The sequence below is a fragment of the Pelobates fuscus genome, chromosome 1 (genome assembly GCF_036172605.1).
Source record: "Pelobates fuscus isolate aPelFus1 chromosome 1, aPelFus1.pri, whole genome shotgun sequence".
Lineage (NCBI taxonomy): Eukaryota > Metazoa > Chordata > Amphibia > Anura > Pelobatidae > Pelobates > Pelobates fuscus.
The window spans coordinates 380,657,589-380,672,938 of record NC_086317.1 but is presented as its reverse complement, the minus strand read 5'-3'; the positions used below and the strand labels follow the sequence as shown (position 1 = coordinate 380,672,938).

The 15,350-nt window shown below is 46.2% G+C and overlaps 1 protein-coding gene across 6 annotated transcripts in view; it reads left to right on the top strand.

Moving 5' to 3' along the window:
• RCBTB2 (RCC1 and BTB domain containing protein 2) overlaps positions 1 to 15,350 on the top strand; it is a 101,290-nt gene that overhangs the window by 49,035 nt on the left and 36,905 nt on the right. For all 6 annotated transcript variants that reach the window (XM_063426017.1, XM_063426014.1, XM_063426016.1 and 3 more), the window contains 3 exons: positions 5,242 to 5,400; positions 5,819 to 5,926; positions 6,132 to 6,274. In XM_063426017.1, coding sequence (XP_063282087.1) covers positions 5,242 to 5,400; positions 5,819 to 5,926; positions 6,132 to 6,274 — 410 coding nt within the window. The remainder of the gene's footprint in view (positions 1 to 5,241; positions 5,401 to 5,818; positions 5,927 to 6,131; positions 6,275 to 15,350) is intronic.

The following is a 15,350-nucleotide window of genomic DNA, read 5'->3' as shown; positions in this document are numbered from 1 at the left end:
TTTTGAATGCTGGCGGGGCTTTCACTCTAGTGGTAGCATGAGACGGAGTCTACAACCCACACAAGTGGCTCAGGTAGTGCAGCACATCAATGCAAGCTGTGGCAAGAAGGTTTGCTGTGTCTGTCAGCATAGTGTCCAGAGCATGGAGGCGCTACCAGGAGACAGGCCAGTACATCAGGAGACGTGGAGGAGGCCTTAGGAGGGCAACAACCCAGCAGCAGGACCGCTACCTCCACGTTTGTGCAAGGAGGAACAGGAGGAGCACTGCCAGAGCCCTGCAAAATGACCTCCAGCAGGCCACAAATGTGCATGTGTCTGCTCAAACGGTCAGAAACAGACTCCATGAGGGCCCGCCGTCCACAGGTGGGGGTTGTGCTTCCAGCCCAACACCGTGCTGGACGCTTGGCATTTGCCAGAGAACACCAAGATTGGCAAATTCGCCACTGGCGCCCTGTGCTCTTCACAGATGAAAGCAGGTTCACACTGAGCACATGTGACAGACATGACAGAGTCTGAAGACGCGGTGGAGAACGTTCTGCTGCCTACAACATCCTCCAGCATGACCGGTTTGGCAGTGGGTCAGTAATGGTGTGGGGTGGCACATCTTTGGGGGGCCGGACAGCCAGAGGTAGCCTGGTTGCCATTAGGTACCGAGATGAGATCCTCAGACCCCTTGTGAGACCATATACTGGTGCGGTTGGCCCTGGGTTCCTCCTAATGCAAGACAATGCTAGACCCCATGTGGCTGGAGTGTGTCAGCAGTTCCTGCAAGACAAAGGCATTGATGCTATGGACTGGCCCGCCTGTTCCCTAGACCTGAATCCAATTGAGCACATCTGGGACACCATGTATCGCTCCATCCACCAACGCCACTTTGCACCACAGACTGTCCAGAAGTTGGCAGATGCTTTAGTCCAGGTCTGGGAGGAGATCCCTCAGGAGACCATCTGCCACCTCATCAGGAGAATGCACAAGCGTTGAAGGGAGGTCATACAGGCACGTGGAGGCCACACACACTACTGAGCCTCATTTTGACTTGTTTTAAGGACATTACATCAAAGTTGGATCAGCCTGTAGTGTGTTTTTCCACTTTAATTTTGAGTGTGACTCCAAATCCAGACATCCATGTGTTGAAAAATTTGATTTCCATTTTTTTTATTTTTGTGTGATTTTGTTGTCAGCACATATAACTATGTAAAGAACAAAGTATTTCAGAAGAATATTTAATTCATTCAGATATAGGATGTGTTATTTTTGTGTTCCCTTTATTTTCTTGAGCAGTGTACATAGGGATTTGGGAAAAGGCACAGGTAACTTTTTTTTCTTTGTTTTTTACTGTATGTATTTGAGCTGATGTTTACTATGGTCGTTGCTGCCGCCCAGGAGTAATAGAAGTTTGAGCGCAGGACTTTTTTTTTCTGTATAAGTATTTTAAAGGGTTTTCAACACTAGCGGGGGGGTTGTATTCCTAATGCTATAGTGTTCCTTTAAAGGGAAACTCCATTGCCAGGAAAACAACCCGTTTTCCTGGCACTGCAGGTTCCCTCTCCCTCCCACCCCCAAATCCCCGGTTGCTGAAGGGGTGAAAACCCCTTCAGTAACTTACCAGAGGCAGCGACGATGTCCCACGTCGCTGCTTCTCCCTCCGCGACGCTCCTCCTTCTGACTGCGTCGGCCGGTGGACGAGACTGATCCCGCCCACCGTCCGGGGAGACCTAATGCGCATGCGCGGCAATGCCGCGCATGCGCATTAGCGCTCCCCATAGGAAAGCATTGAAAATGCATTTCAATGCTTTCCTATGGGGAAATGAGTGACGCTGGAGGTCCTCACACAGCGTGAGGACGTCCAGCGACGCTCTAGCACAGGAACCAGGAAGTGCCCTCTAGTGGCTGTCTAGTAGACAGCCACTAGAGGTGGAGTTAACCCTGCAAGGTAATTATTGCAGTTTATAAAAAACTGCAACAATTACACTTGCAGGGTTAAGAGTAGAGGAGTTGGCACCCAGACTATTCCAATGGGCATAAGTGGTCTGGGTGCCTGGAGTGTCCCTTTAAGCCGCACATATCTTTCCATATGATTAGTTGTAATGATGCTTACACCCCTATGAGAACTGCATGCATCTAGTTTATCATTTCATCTTATTGGTTTTCGTGCTTAGAGTCCCCTTATGCTGTCCCTCGGTGCTAAACGGACTCTAGTCACCAGATCCACTACAGCTTACAGGGAATCTATAGCCATCAGAATCCCTATAGCTTATAGTGGTTATGATGTGTATTGCATGTCCCAGCAGTCTTAACTCTGTAAACGATGCCTTTTCAGAGAAAAGGTAGTGTTTACATTGCTGCCTATTAACACCTCTCGTGGCAGTCATTCAGATGGCTCCTAGTCCAGTGTTGCATCTACGTTACGGCGATTTGCCACACATGCACACTAGTCTCATGTGCGTTGATTAGCCGATATATTATTGATGATTATATTATATTGATGATCTTGTGCAGGGTTGTTGCGGCAAGACCGGCGCATCAAAGGCTAAAAGGAAAATCAAACCTCTTTCTCTCTGTGCGGGAGTAGGGGAACAAACATCTAAATGGTTTGTGGAACACTATGGCATTAGGGATATATTTTTGTATTCCTCACTTTATAGTGTTTCTTTTAAACCATTTTTGAGGAATATCAAACTGAATGAGGGTCTTTCTCTGCCCAGACCAGGCCCAGGCCCCCACTGGGGTTACACTAAGGCAGAGATTACATTTTCCTAAACAATACCAATTCATACCATCAAAGGGTGGCTGTGATTAGCTGAAAGCAGTCAGTTGACATTCTAAACCAATCCCCGTAGTGCCCATTGATGTTCAGGCTACTGCTTTCTCATTAACTTGAGTCACACAGAAGAAATGGGTTGTTGAGGAATGTCTTTCAGCATTAAAGCATCAATAATTGTTTAACAGTAAACAGAAGGATGGCACACTTTGATAAGTAGCAGTTATAATGCCTACAGTGTCCCCATGCAAGTGTGCAGCAACAGCATTAGTATTGACAGACAAAGTATGGTCATACAATACCATTGTTGTTCACCAGTGTTTATTAGATTCTTCTGACTAGCCATGGCTGAGGAAAATATAGTCACCTGACCTGTATCAGAGTTTCCTTTACGCTTGTCTTATCTATACGTACCTCTGTATTGTTATTGTAAGGGCTTTATGATTGAGAAGTTGGAAGCCTGTCTCTCGGTTCTTTCTTCTGCAGAGGTAACATGTCCCTGTTTACTTGCAGAAGCTTATAATGTTGGTTACTGTGACTGGTTCCCCAGTGCCCCGACTGAGCACACCCATCCGAACAGCTTCTTCCCGTCAGCCAAACCACAGATGTCAGCCCGTTCCCAAAGGTTTAGTCAGCTAACACCTCTCCCCCAAGAACAGCAGACCCACACTGCTTGAGGGTAGAACAGGAACTAACTTTTATTAGACACACCCAGGTTTTTGTATACAAGTAAACTCATTAGTAACACACAAAGGTTTGGAACAGCAACCAATAAAACTGGGCCTAAACAAACAGCCAATCACACTTAGCCCATTAATAACCAATAGTACACACCATCACAGAACACCTATTTTGCATACACAGGAAAACATTATGCATGAGTCAACAATAGGTGACTCAGCTCCCTGAGTCACAAAGGGGAAAGTCCTATCCCCCACCCACGTGATCACACAGTCTCTGGTTCCGCACCATCTTGTCTCTCCATGTTGTGGCTAGGTCTAAGTCTGTGCAGTTTAAATGGCCACTCCACACCAGAGTCCACCCAAACAAAGGAGTGCTTGATGCCCAAGTGACAGCGTACCATCACAGTTACCACATGTCATTCACAGCTATTAGTTATATTTGTGAAACAATAAAACTGAAACCTCCAGTTTTAGCTTTGCCATGTCTATTTAATCATATTGTGTGTAACATCATTGGATTACTTTCTTATAGCAGGCACTTATATTAAAACTGATCCTGGAGATTCCTGAGGTTTCACCCGCTAAAGTTATGCCGTGATCAGTAGACTGATCTCCTTCTAAACGTGTTTCATTTTTTCTTGGGCAGCTGAGTAACACCAAAGATGGTTTATTTGAGTTAGAGCAATTAGTAAAATTCTCTTCTCCCCATTTGATAGACATTGACCATGTGAACGGTAAAAATGACTTAATGGAACCTGTATCTCAGTCATTCTCTTTCATATTTTGCCTCTCAGGCTTCGAGAAGACTATTTTATACTAATGCCATGTTGTCTTAGCCTAAATACTCTGAAAAACATGAATCCTTTTACTAGTTATCTGGTTTAAGGGGTTTTCATCTATGTTTACCTGTCATGTTGGCTTTCACTATTGTGCTATCACAGCAAAACAAAGGTGCGCTCTCTTTGGTAGCCTCCTACGTTCTGGAGATGCTACTTGGGTTTTTCTACAGTATACTCTGCACATATTGACTATATTTTTCCATCTCAGATTTAGTTCTCTAACTTTCTTTTTTCCCCGATGCAGTGTTTGTTATCCAGGATATTTGTTATGAAAAGTACTGTATTTGCTAGAATTTAAGCTCACAGGCAATGTCTTTTATTATTTTTGTAAAAGTAAGTGCTTATTATTTGTCTTTATTCCTTCTATGGTACAGCTTTGTGAAATATGTTGGCGCTATATAAAAGCCAAATAGTAATATCCAGATAATCATTCCTTTCTGAATATGTCGGGTGAGGATGCTGTGTCGAGTTTGGTGTGCACATTGTACTGTATTCCAGGGATCTGATCTTTGGTATTTTTAGCGTAGTAAATTACCCTTGCCATTCTGTAGCTTGAGTATGGTACTTGTAGCCTTTACATGTCTATATTTACATTTCTGGATTATTGTCTGTAGTTACCACTTTTGGCCTAATATTTACTTTTTGAGACTTTGAAACATATTTTTCCTGTCTTATCTGTTGTGTGAGTCAGATCTAACCCATTTGTGCATGATGCCATTGATAATAGTTGGAAAACAAAAATTACACTAAGCATGTGTCCATAACAGTGACTCCCAACAGCGAAAATCCTTTTCAGCCTTTTACATTGGTGAACAAGTTTAACTTTTACAACTGCTGCTTATAGTGTTTGTTTGTGGTTTGTTTCATTTGTCAAGCTGTGATTGTTATTTAATGTATCTTCTTTTTTATATAAATCAGGTAAATTGTATTTATTATGATCTCTCATTTTACTTACCAGGTGTATGCTTGGGGCTACAATAACTCTGGCCAAGTTGGCTCAGGGTCCACTGCCAATCAGCCAATACCTAGGAAAGTCACCAGTTGTTTACAGAACAAAATAGTAACTGGAATTGCTTGTGGCCAAATGAGTTCAATGGCAGTCGTGGACAATGGAGAGGTAGACCTACTTTCTTAAATTCTGCATTTTTTTTTTTTTCATATGTGCCTTAAATGAATGACTTTAGAAAACCATGTCATGCCATTTACTTTGTTTCTGATGATTTAAAAAAGAAAATTACAAAGACCCCTGCTTGCTCTTTTTTCGGAAATATATATCTTTTTTACAAATTGTTATTTTTATATATTTATATTTTAAAGTGGTCAGATTTTGTTTAGCCTCTTTTTCTCTGTTGCTATGTTTAAGGCTCACTCTAGGTGTATAACAGTAGGTGTCACTATGCATCACATATATGATTTTTTCCCTCTTATCTTCCATTGTCTAACAGTAAATACCATCTGGAGACCCCAAGTATAGAACGTCTATTCTTTCATAGTACAATGTTGATAATTGTATCTTTTTTGCTGTGTCTTTGAAGGTATATGCATGGGGTTATAATGGAAATGGTCAGCTCGGTTTAGGCAGCAGTGGTAACCAGCCAACGCCATGTAGAATTGCAGCTCTTCAAGGCATTCGTGTGGAACAGGTGAGTTTACATATTGGTGAATACATTGTAGATATTGACAGATGTCATCGGACTGATTGCTTGTTTTCCACAATTAGAACCATTTTTACATGGAAAGACTTTTTTTTTTTTCACGTTTGCGTAGATTTGTTCTCCTGTAAGTTGCATAAATAAAGACAAAAACTATTTTCAATTCAGTATCTTTTATTTCCTTAACCTCAAATAGGTTGTGTGTGGCTATGCCCACACATTGGCGTTAACAGATGAAGGTGGAATATATGGCTGGGGAGCCAACTCTTATGGCCAGCTGGGCACAGGGAATAAAAGTAACCAGTCATACCCTGTTCAAGTGTCTGTAGACAAAGAAAGGTAACTTTTTTGTCTCCCCCCCTCCCCCCCCCCTCCCCTCCCTCATTTTATTATTTTCTTTTATGGTAAGGACACACTCCAAGCACTATTACCACTACCACTAGTGACGGTAAGGAGTCAAACAGTTTTTGTAAGGCTTGACTTATTTCCTCGGGTCTGGAAGGTGCCGAACTTCACCTTTACTACCATTGATGGAAGTTCCTCAGCAGAGTCTTCCGTTAGCCCTAATGCTGCAATGCAGGGTTTAGGTTGTTTAATGAGGGCATGAGCTAATCTCTATCAGCCGATGAGGGACTTATGGCTCTCTGGCAATGGTAGGTGAGCGGTTGCCCAGGGAATTCAAGGTAAGAAAAACTGTTTGACTCCATACAGTAGGTTGGTGCCAGGGCACTCCTAGCACCATAAACACTACAATGAGCTGTAATATTTATGGTGCCCTGTTTTATATAAAAAAAAAAAACACAAAAAAAACACAAAAATACCTTAGAGTAATATTTGCATAACATATTATCTACCCCTATAATTCAACTCCTGTTTCAACAAGTCACTACCAAAGTACCCCAAATGATAAATGTCATGCAGGATGATAAACTTGACACTTTATTTCCTTATTTTATTTCAATATTCCATCGCTGGAATTTTTATTGTTTTCCAAAAAGTGAAACACGTTAAATGGGATACAGAAAAGATAAAGGGGGGAGGGGTAACATTGTACTGAAACAGCCATATGTCAATACATCATTAATAACATTTGACATTGTCTCTAACACCTTTTATTTTCTAATCGCCGTCAGGAAGTGGTCCTTCGGCTTGGCTAGACAATTAAATCTTTTCAGCTCATTTGAAACCTGTATGTACCGTCTTATATGTACGTACTGTATGTACTGTATTATAGCCTTGTTATATTATTTTATGTAGATATGGTTTTATTGCGTTTTATCGACCGTATATTTGGTAGTCATATTCGATAATGAGACTCGCAGGCCTCTTATATTATTCGAGAATGTGTGGATACGTAGATCTGAGTATAGACATAGGGACTTGTATTGTCATGTACTTATTAAAATACATAGGTGTCCCACAATTTTTTCCAGGTTGAGTGGTGCTCAGTCATATTGTTTTTTGAGACTTTGGAGTTTCTACAGTGGTCGTCTCATGAAGCCTCTTGCTTGTAGTTTTTAGAGTTATTCTGTCGGTTAGGTATATGCTCTGTCTGCTGTCTATAGGTTTGTCTGTGGTTACTTTTGCGACCGTTTGTGACTCGGTTGTAGTTGCGTGGTAGGTGTCCATGGTGGGTGTATTGCGGTATATGTCCGTTGTGGGGTGTTCAAGTGATTACCTGTCAGCTAAGCGAGGTGTCTGTCGTTTCTAATACCATGGTCGCTTCAGTGATGGTTAGTTACAGTACGGTGTTGGGTGAGGTGGTTTGTCGTTAGTTGCTATGTCGCTGTTTTACAGTCGACTGGGTATCTATAATGATGGTCGGTGATTCACCCATTTTTTTGGGGGGGTTGATATGTTCGTGCTTCTTGGTTGTGGTAGGTATATTGGGGTGTGTTTAGGAGTAAATGTGTATGACGTTAGATCTTGTCTTTTCCAGTTGTTTGTTGTTTATGTTGTTTCTTAATAGGTCTTGTTTGTGTCATTAGTTTGTGTCTTTATGAGTCTGAGCTAGGTAAACTATCAAGTAGGTAACTTGTGGGGAACTGTGGGGTTCCCCGGTCTCCTAGGGTGTTTCTACTGTTAAGAGCTTCGTTCTCCGTTTGGTTATTACATGAGTGTGTTAGTAATGGGACTATTGTCCTCGTTCAGTGTTGGTGTTGCCAGTGAGGTCATTTGAGTTTATGTGTCAGTTCCCGTGGGTGGAACGGAGTCTTGAGGAATATCTGTGTTCAGTTGTCGTGTCTATCCAGGCATGTGTTGGTGGTGTCTCGTGTGTGCGTGTTGGTTCGTGTGTTTGTTTGGTTTCTGTGTGGTGTAGTAGTTGTGGTGTGTGTTGTGGTGATGCTAGTGTGGGTGGGGGGTATGTTGCAGCGTTTGTAGTTGTGCATGACGTGATGGGATGAGGAGGTTGTGGGGGTGTGGGAGGTGGTATGTGTGGTGGGTGTATTTTCATTTTCCTAATTCCCCTCGCCATCGGCCGCACCCCTCCGGTCTCCCCCCGCCGTGTATGTTATCCATGGTGTCCATTTGTCTACGTGTTTGGTGAGATTTTCCATTAGGGTCGCGTGTATTTCTTCCGCCGCTCTAATCTCTTCTACTCTGGTGAGCCATTGTTCCATCGTGGGAACTTGAGTTTGTTTCCAGAAGGTGGGTATTAGTGCTTTGGCTGCGTCTAAGAGGTGACGTAGGATTGATCTTTTATATTTTGATATCGATTTGTGTGTGTGATGTAAGAGTATGTTTTCTATGGATAGCTGCGTCGCAGGTCCTAGGATGTCTTTAATGCGGGTTGTGATCTGGGTACAGTATGGTTTGATTTTTATGCAGTCCCACCATATGTGTTTCACCGTTCCTGTCTCCATCTCACATCTCCAGCATGTTGCTGGGGTGGTTGGGAATATTTTGTGTAGGAGGTCAGGGGTTCTGTACCAGAACGTCAGCAATTTGTAGTTCGTTTCTTGATAGGACGAGCTGATGGAGGATTTGTGGTGGAGTATAAGAATTTTGTCCCATTGCGTGTCTGTTAGTGTCTTGTCTATGAGTTGTTCCCACCTTCTTTTATAGGGTCGGACTGTACTCTGAGAGCTCGTGATTAGGTGTTGGTACAGGGTGGAGGTTGGTTTCTGTACGGTTGTCTTCTGGTCGCAGAGTTCCTCGAACCATGTGAGGGTTCTGTGCGTTGCGGTTTTATCCGGTAGCGTGTGGTAGTAGTGCGCTAATTGTGTGTATCTGTATTTGTGCATGGGGGTCGGTGTGCCTTCCATCATTTGTTCTAGAGGTTTTAGTCCGGTGCTGGTTAGTGTCCTGTGGAGGGGGATGAAGTCTCCTTCACCTAGAAAGGTCCAGGCGCTGCTGGGTAGCCCTCCCCCTATTTGTTGGTTACCCATCAGTGTGGTCATTGGGCTAGGTGTGGGAGAGATTGCTGTCGTCCTCCGTATTGTTGTCCATGTCCGAAGGGTCTGGTTCGTTGGGGAGAGTATGTGTGGTAGTCCCCGAGTTGTCTGCGTCGTATTCCAGACTGAGGCAAAGATGGGAGGATGTTCGGGGGTAGTCCTGTCTAGAGTTACCCATTGTTTGTGTCGGGGATTAGTGTGCCATTCTAGGATTCTCTGTAGGGCTGTTGCTTGCTGGTATGTTCGTATATCTGGGAGTGCCAATCCTCCGTTTCGTCTGGGTTGGCAGAGGAAAGCTGTCTTCAGGGTTGCGAAGAATGTCGTCGGTATCGATATGGGGATCGTGTGGAATAGGTATAAGATCCTTGGTAATGCGTTCATTTTAAGAACCGCGATGCGGCCTAGCCAGGAGATATTTGGGAAGTTCCAGGTCCGTAGGTCGTGTTGGATGCGGGTGAGTAGGGGGGTGAAGTTGGCTTGGTAGAGGTGGTTCGGTTCTGTCGTCACCCATATCCCTAGGTATTTCATTTGGGATTGACACCATCGGAATGTAAAGGTCGAGGCTATAGTTTTGTGGTCTCCCATTGGATCGGTTATATTCAGGAGTTCACATTTGCTTAGGTTAAGCTTGAGGCCCGATAGGTATCTGTAGTTTTCAAATTCTTTCATCAGGCAGGGCAGGGTTATTCTAGGTTGGGTGATGAAGAATAACATATCGTCCGCGTATGCGGCAACTTTGTGGACGGTGGTCTTCCACGTGTATCCTTGGATGTTGTTATTTCGCCTTATCGCTTCGAGCAGGGGTTCGAGCGTGAGCGCGAACAGGAGTGGAGATAGAGGGCACCCTTGCCTCGTACCGTTGCGGATCGGGAAGGATTCTGTCAGAGCTCCGTTCACCCGTACTGCCGCAGTTGGTTTGTTGTATATTGCCTCGATCCATTTTAGTATGGCATCAGTGAAGCCTAGCGAGCTTAAGACTGTTTTCATAAACTTCCAGTCTACTCGATCGAACGCCTTTTCGGCGTCCATGGACAGTAGTAGGAGTGGTGTTTTGCTTCGTCTTGCTAGGTGTTGGATGGCGAAGACTCTGAGAGTGCTGTCTCGGGCTTCTCTTCCTGGGATGAATCCAGTTTGGTCGGGGTGTATCAGTGTCGGCATCAGTGCTCCTATCCTGGTTGCTAGAATTTTGGTGAACAGTTTCGTATCGATATTTAATAGGGAGATTGGTCTGTAGCTACTGCAGAGCTCCGGGTCTTTTCCGGGTTTTGGGATTACAGTTATCGTAGCCGTTAGTGATTCAGTGTGAAACTCATTTCCTTCCGTGATGGCATTCAGGGCTTTTGTGAGTTTGGGGAGTAGGATATCTTGGAGGCGTTTGTAGTATTCTAGGGTAAAACCATCTGGACCTGGTGCGCGGCCCGTCTTGGTCGTTTTAATGGCTGCTTTCAATTCGCCCTCGGTGATCGGTAGATTGAGTGTTTCGGCTTCTGCCGTGGTAACTGTTGTGGGGAGGTGTTCTTGTATGAAGTGGGCCATGCGTTCTCTTTTAGTGCGTTCATGTTCTGCACTGCCGTGTTCGTGTGTGTTGTAGAGTGATGTGTAGTAAGCGAGAAATTCGTTTGCGATCTTTTCCGGTTGTTGGGTGGTTGTATCCCCTTGCGTTTTCAGTCTGTGTACCTGTGCGGGTTGTTGTTGTCCTCTGAGCATGTGTGCGAGTAGTCTCCCTCCCTTGTTTGCGTGTAGGTAGAAGAATCCTTTCGATCTTCGTATTTGGCGTGTATGTCTTTGGAGCAGCAGGGTGTGTAGCTGTCTCCTGTTGTCTAGGAGTTCTTTGTACGTGTCTTCCGTTTGGCTATGTTTGTGTCTTGTTTCCAACATTGTGATTCGGTCTATGAGTTCGGACATGAGTCTACTTGCTTCTTTTTTACGTTGCGATGCAAGTTGTATGAGTTTGCCTCGTATTACACTCTTGTGTGCTTCCCATATTGTCAAATCCGGGACATCGCCTGTCTCGTTTTCAGTAAAGTAGTTTGTTAATGTTTGGGTGATTTGTTCCATCAGTGGTATGTCAGTTAGTAGGGTGTCGTTAAGTCTCCAGTTCTGTCTTGTGGGCCTGGTAAACGAGGAGTCAATTTCCATGGTTACCTTGCCGTGGTCTGACCAGGTAGCTGCGTGGATGGTGGCGTTCTGGAGTCTCGTTAAAGTTTCCTGTTGTAAAAACAGGAGGTCTATCCTTGAGTACCTCTTATGTATAATCGAGTAATGGGAGTAGTCTTTATCGGACGGATGCATTGTCCTCCAGCAGTCGATCAGTCGTAGTGTCTTGAGCGTTCGGTGAATATTCTTTATGTCTCTTTGTGGGATGCTACTGTGTCTCGTGGAGGAGTCCAGGATCGGATCCAATGTCACATTGAAGTCCCCTCCCAGTATTAGTGTGCCTTCCGTAAAGTCTGCTAGTTTCTGTAGTGTGATTTTTAGGAAGCGTGACTGGTTGTTATTGGGGGTGTAGATCGTTGCTAGTGTGTATCGTCGGTTCGATATCTCACCTTTGACAAACACGTATCTGCCATTCTCGTCTATGAGTGTGTCTTGTTCCTTAAATTGCAGTGTGGCTGCCAGTATGATCGCGACTCCCGCTTTCTTAGCGTCGGGATGGTTGCTGAAGTAGCAGGTGGGGTATCGTTTGTTTCTTAGAGCGGGGGCCGAGCCTTCCCGGAAGTGCGTTTCCTGTAAAAGGGCTATTGCTGTTCTTTCCTTCCATAGTTCTCGTAAGAGCTGGGTTCGGCGTTCTGGTAGGTTCAGTCCTCGGCAATTTTGCATAACGATTCTTATCGGGTCTGGACGATATGCCATTTTGGTGATAGTGACTTACCCTTTGTTGGGTCGCTGAACTGTGGTTCCTTGTTCGGGGGTTGTTCTCAGGGGTTCTGTGTGTCTATCGGTGTCTTGTACTTTCCGTCGGTCCAGGAGATGTTCCCGAGGGGTGCGGCCGCGGAGCACGGCGTGTGGGGGTAGGAACGAGGGTGAGTGTAGGCCCTGTGGAGCGTTGTAAGTATGTGTGTGTGTTCGTGTGTGTGTGTGTGTGTTTGTGCTGGTTAGGTGTGTGTGTCAGTAGCACTGTAGTCTGGTGTGTGTTATCAGTCCTGTGTGGTGTTCGGTGTGTGTTGTGTTGTGTGGGGTGGTCTCGTTGTAGTTTGCTTAGGTGAGTGGTGGGTGTTTGCTGAGGTGTGAGGTGTGTAGGTGTGTGGTGCTACTTAAGGTAGCGGTTAAGGTGGGCCTCTCCGGGGAGAGGAGGTTCGTGTGCCTACGGTAGTATCGGGTGAGGTCCCAGCGATTGGTCCCGGGGTTCCCCGTCTATACACCGTAGTATCAAGTGTGCACAACGAAGTTGGTGGAATGCGTGGTCGGATGTCGGTTCGGCAGGGTGGGTGGGCCTACTTGGGGTGTAGGTGAAGTAGGTCGGGTGTGTTCTGACTGGGTTGTCCCGTCCGTCCACAATGGTATAGCTAGGGTGTACCTGTTAGTGGTGTTAGTGGTCATCTGTGCTAGGTGCCGCTAGTTGTGGGCTTGATTTTGAGTTGGTCGTAATCGTCCGTGGCTATTAGGAGTTATCGCCTTGTCGGGTCTCTCTCCTCCCTCTAGTGTGTGATGGGGTGACTCCCGTAATGATATGGGCTGGTGGATGACTCCCCCTCCCCCATCCCCCCCGGGTGGTTGCGTGTTGTGTCTCTCATCTGTCTCTCTCTGTGTGTTGGTCTCCCTTGGGTCCCCCTCTTGGTCGTCCCCTGTGTGTGCCCCCGCGTTATCTGTCAGTCCGTTGCTGGAGTAATGATTTCTTTGGTTGTTGTCTTATAGATTTTTAGGATCTGTCGTGGTTATGGGCTCTCCCTGTCGTGGGTGTGGGTGCGTGTGACAGGTGAGGCGGGGAGTGGCTCTCTAGGGTGACATCCGTCGTCTGTCGTGTCACTTGGTGGCTGTTCAGGCCGTGGGTTACATTGTGATTTGTAGGGTTGCAATATCCGTATGGGCAATTCAATCCTTATATTGGCCCTAGTCACGTGGAGGCCAGTAGTGTGTATAACAGAGTGTCCGCTTGTGTCCAGTTCCCAATCCCCCATCCCCCCTTTCCCCCGCCCCAACAGCCCCAACAGGGGGGGGGGGGGGGAGGAGAGGAGGACAGTGGTGAAGAGGGGGGAAGCATCCACAGTAAAAGGTTTTTTTTTTTTTTTTGTTTTTTTTCTCTTGGGGGGGGAGGGAGAGAGAGAGGGTCAATAATCCCCAGATCGGTGGAGTCTCCTTTGGTTAGGCTGCCCCGGGTCCCCCCTCCCAAACCTGTGCTAGTGCCTTTAGTCCCATAGTCAGAGTACCTGGTGGTGGTCTGTGCGACCCTCTTTGCATCGGTGCGGTGTGTGGTCTTGCCAGCGTTCTATGCAGGATGTCTGTTGATGGTGGGGGCCCAGGGGTGTGGGGGCCACAGGGGTGTGCCAGGGTCAGCTGCCGGTGCGTTGGTTATTCCTCTGGGTGTTCCAGGTCGGCCCGGGGGCCCTGGGGTAGGTTGCTTGGCGAATTCCATCTTCTCCTTCTGGATTGCCTTTGCGGTAGTGGTCTCGGCTCCAATGGAAGTAGTACCCAGTTTGGTATGGGTGTCGGTGGTAGGCCCAGGCGTTGTAGGAATGGGGGTACCTCTTCGGGCCATTTGGCTGTGACCCACTCATTGTTATGTCGTACTTGGATACTGAAAGGAAAGCCCCATTTATAGGGTATGTTCCGTTCTCTCAGCAGGGTGGTGACTGGTCTCAGGGCTCGTCTGGCTTCTAAGGTCATCGGCGAGAGGTCATTGAATAGCGATACCTCTGCGCCTCTGAAATTCCAGTGGTGTTTGGGCCTCGCTTTTGACATAATTAATTCTTTCAGGGGGAAGGAATGGAGACAGCAGATTATGTCTCTGGGGATCCCTTCTGTAGGCCTAGGCCGGAGTGCTCTGTGTGCCCTTTCATATTTTATAAGGGTCGGTGTGTCTTCTTTGAGTATTATACGGAATAAGGAGGTAAGTATTGCCTCAACGTTTTCCCCTTCAGGTGTCTCCGGTACCCCTCTTACCCTGATGTTATTTCGGCGTCCCCTGTTATCCTGATCTTCCAGTTGTCTTCTCATTGCTAAAATCAGGGCTCCTTGTCGTTTTAGTGCTGTGTCAGTAGCTGCAGCGTGTGTGTCTGTGGCTTGTTGCTGTTGTTCCATGGTATGTATGCGGGTCTCGTGGGCCGCGACGTCCGTTTTCAGACCAGCCACCTCTGCTTTAATAGCTTCATGCAGAGTGGCGGTAAGGTGTTCTAGGTCATCCTTGGTTACCATCGACATCGCCATGCGCTTGAGTTCCGCGCCGATGTCTGCAAGTGTGGTGTGCTCACTGCTGGAGCATGAGGAAGCTGGTGAGGGAGGCGCCATTTTGGCGGTCGGGGTTCCCGGACCCGGCCCGGCGGGTGCGTGGAGGTAATCGTCCATCGGTCCGGACTGTGACCCGGGTAAGTTGTTCCTCAGGGTCTGTGGTTGTTCGGACCGTTTAGTGCGGCCCGTTTGCGGCGGTGTGCTTGGCGGTACGCTATATCTCTTGCTGGTGTGGAACGGAGCTGTGGAGTTAGGCAGCCATATTCTCCGGCGTCCAGGCCACGCCCCTATTTCCTTATTTTAACTTTATAATCTTTAGGTACTGACAGGGACAGTTTAGGCACTATATCAACTTCATCTAAATTAAGGCACTCTCTTACCTGGAGGAGTTAAACTGTTCTTGAATGGTTTAACCCTAAAGTGAGTCTCCAGCAGCAATCCTCAGGGCCTCAGGCTTCTGAAATCTCAGTTTCAGAAAGTGCGGAGTGCCGCCAGGCAGGGATGCCACTGATTGGCTGAGCAGTCAGCTGATGCTCTCAGCCAATCAGGGACTCCCCATTCACAAAACTGGATTGAAAAGGATACAATTATTTTTAAGCTAGTTTTGTGAATGGGGAGTTTCTGATTGGCTGAGA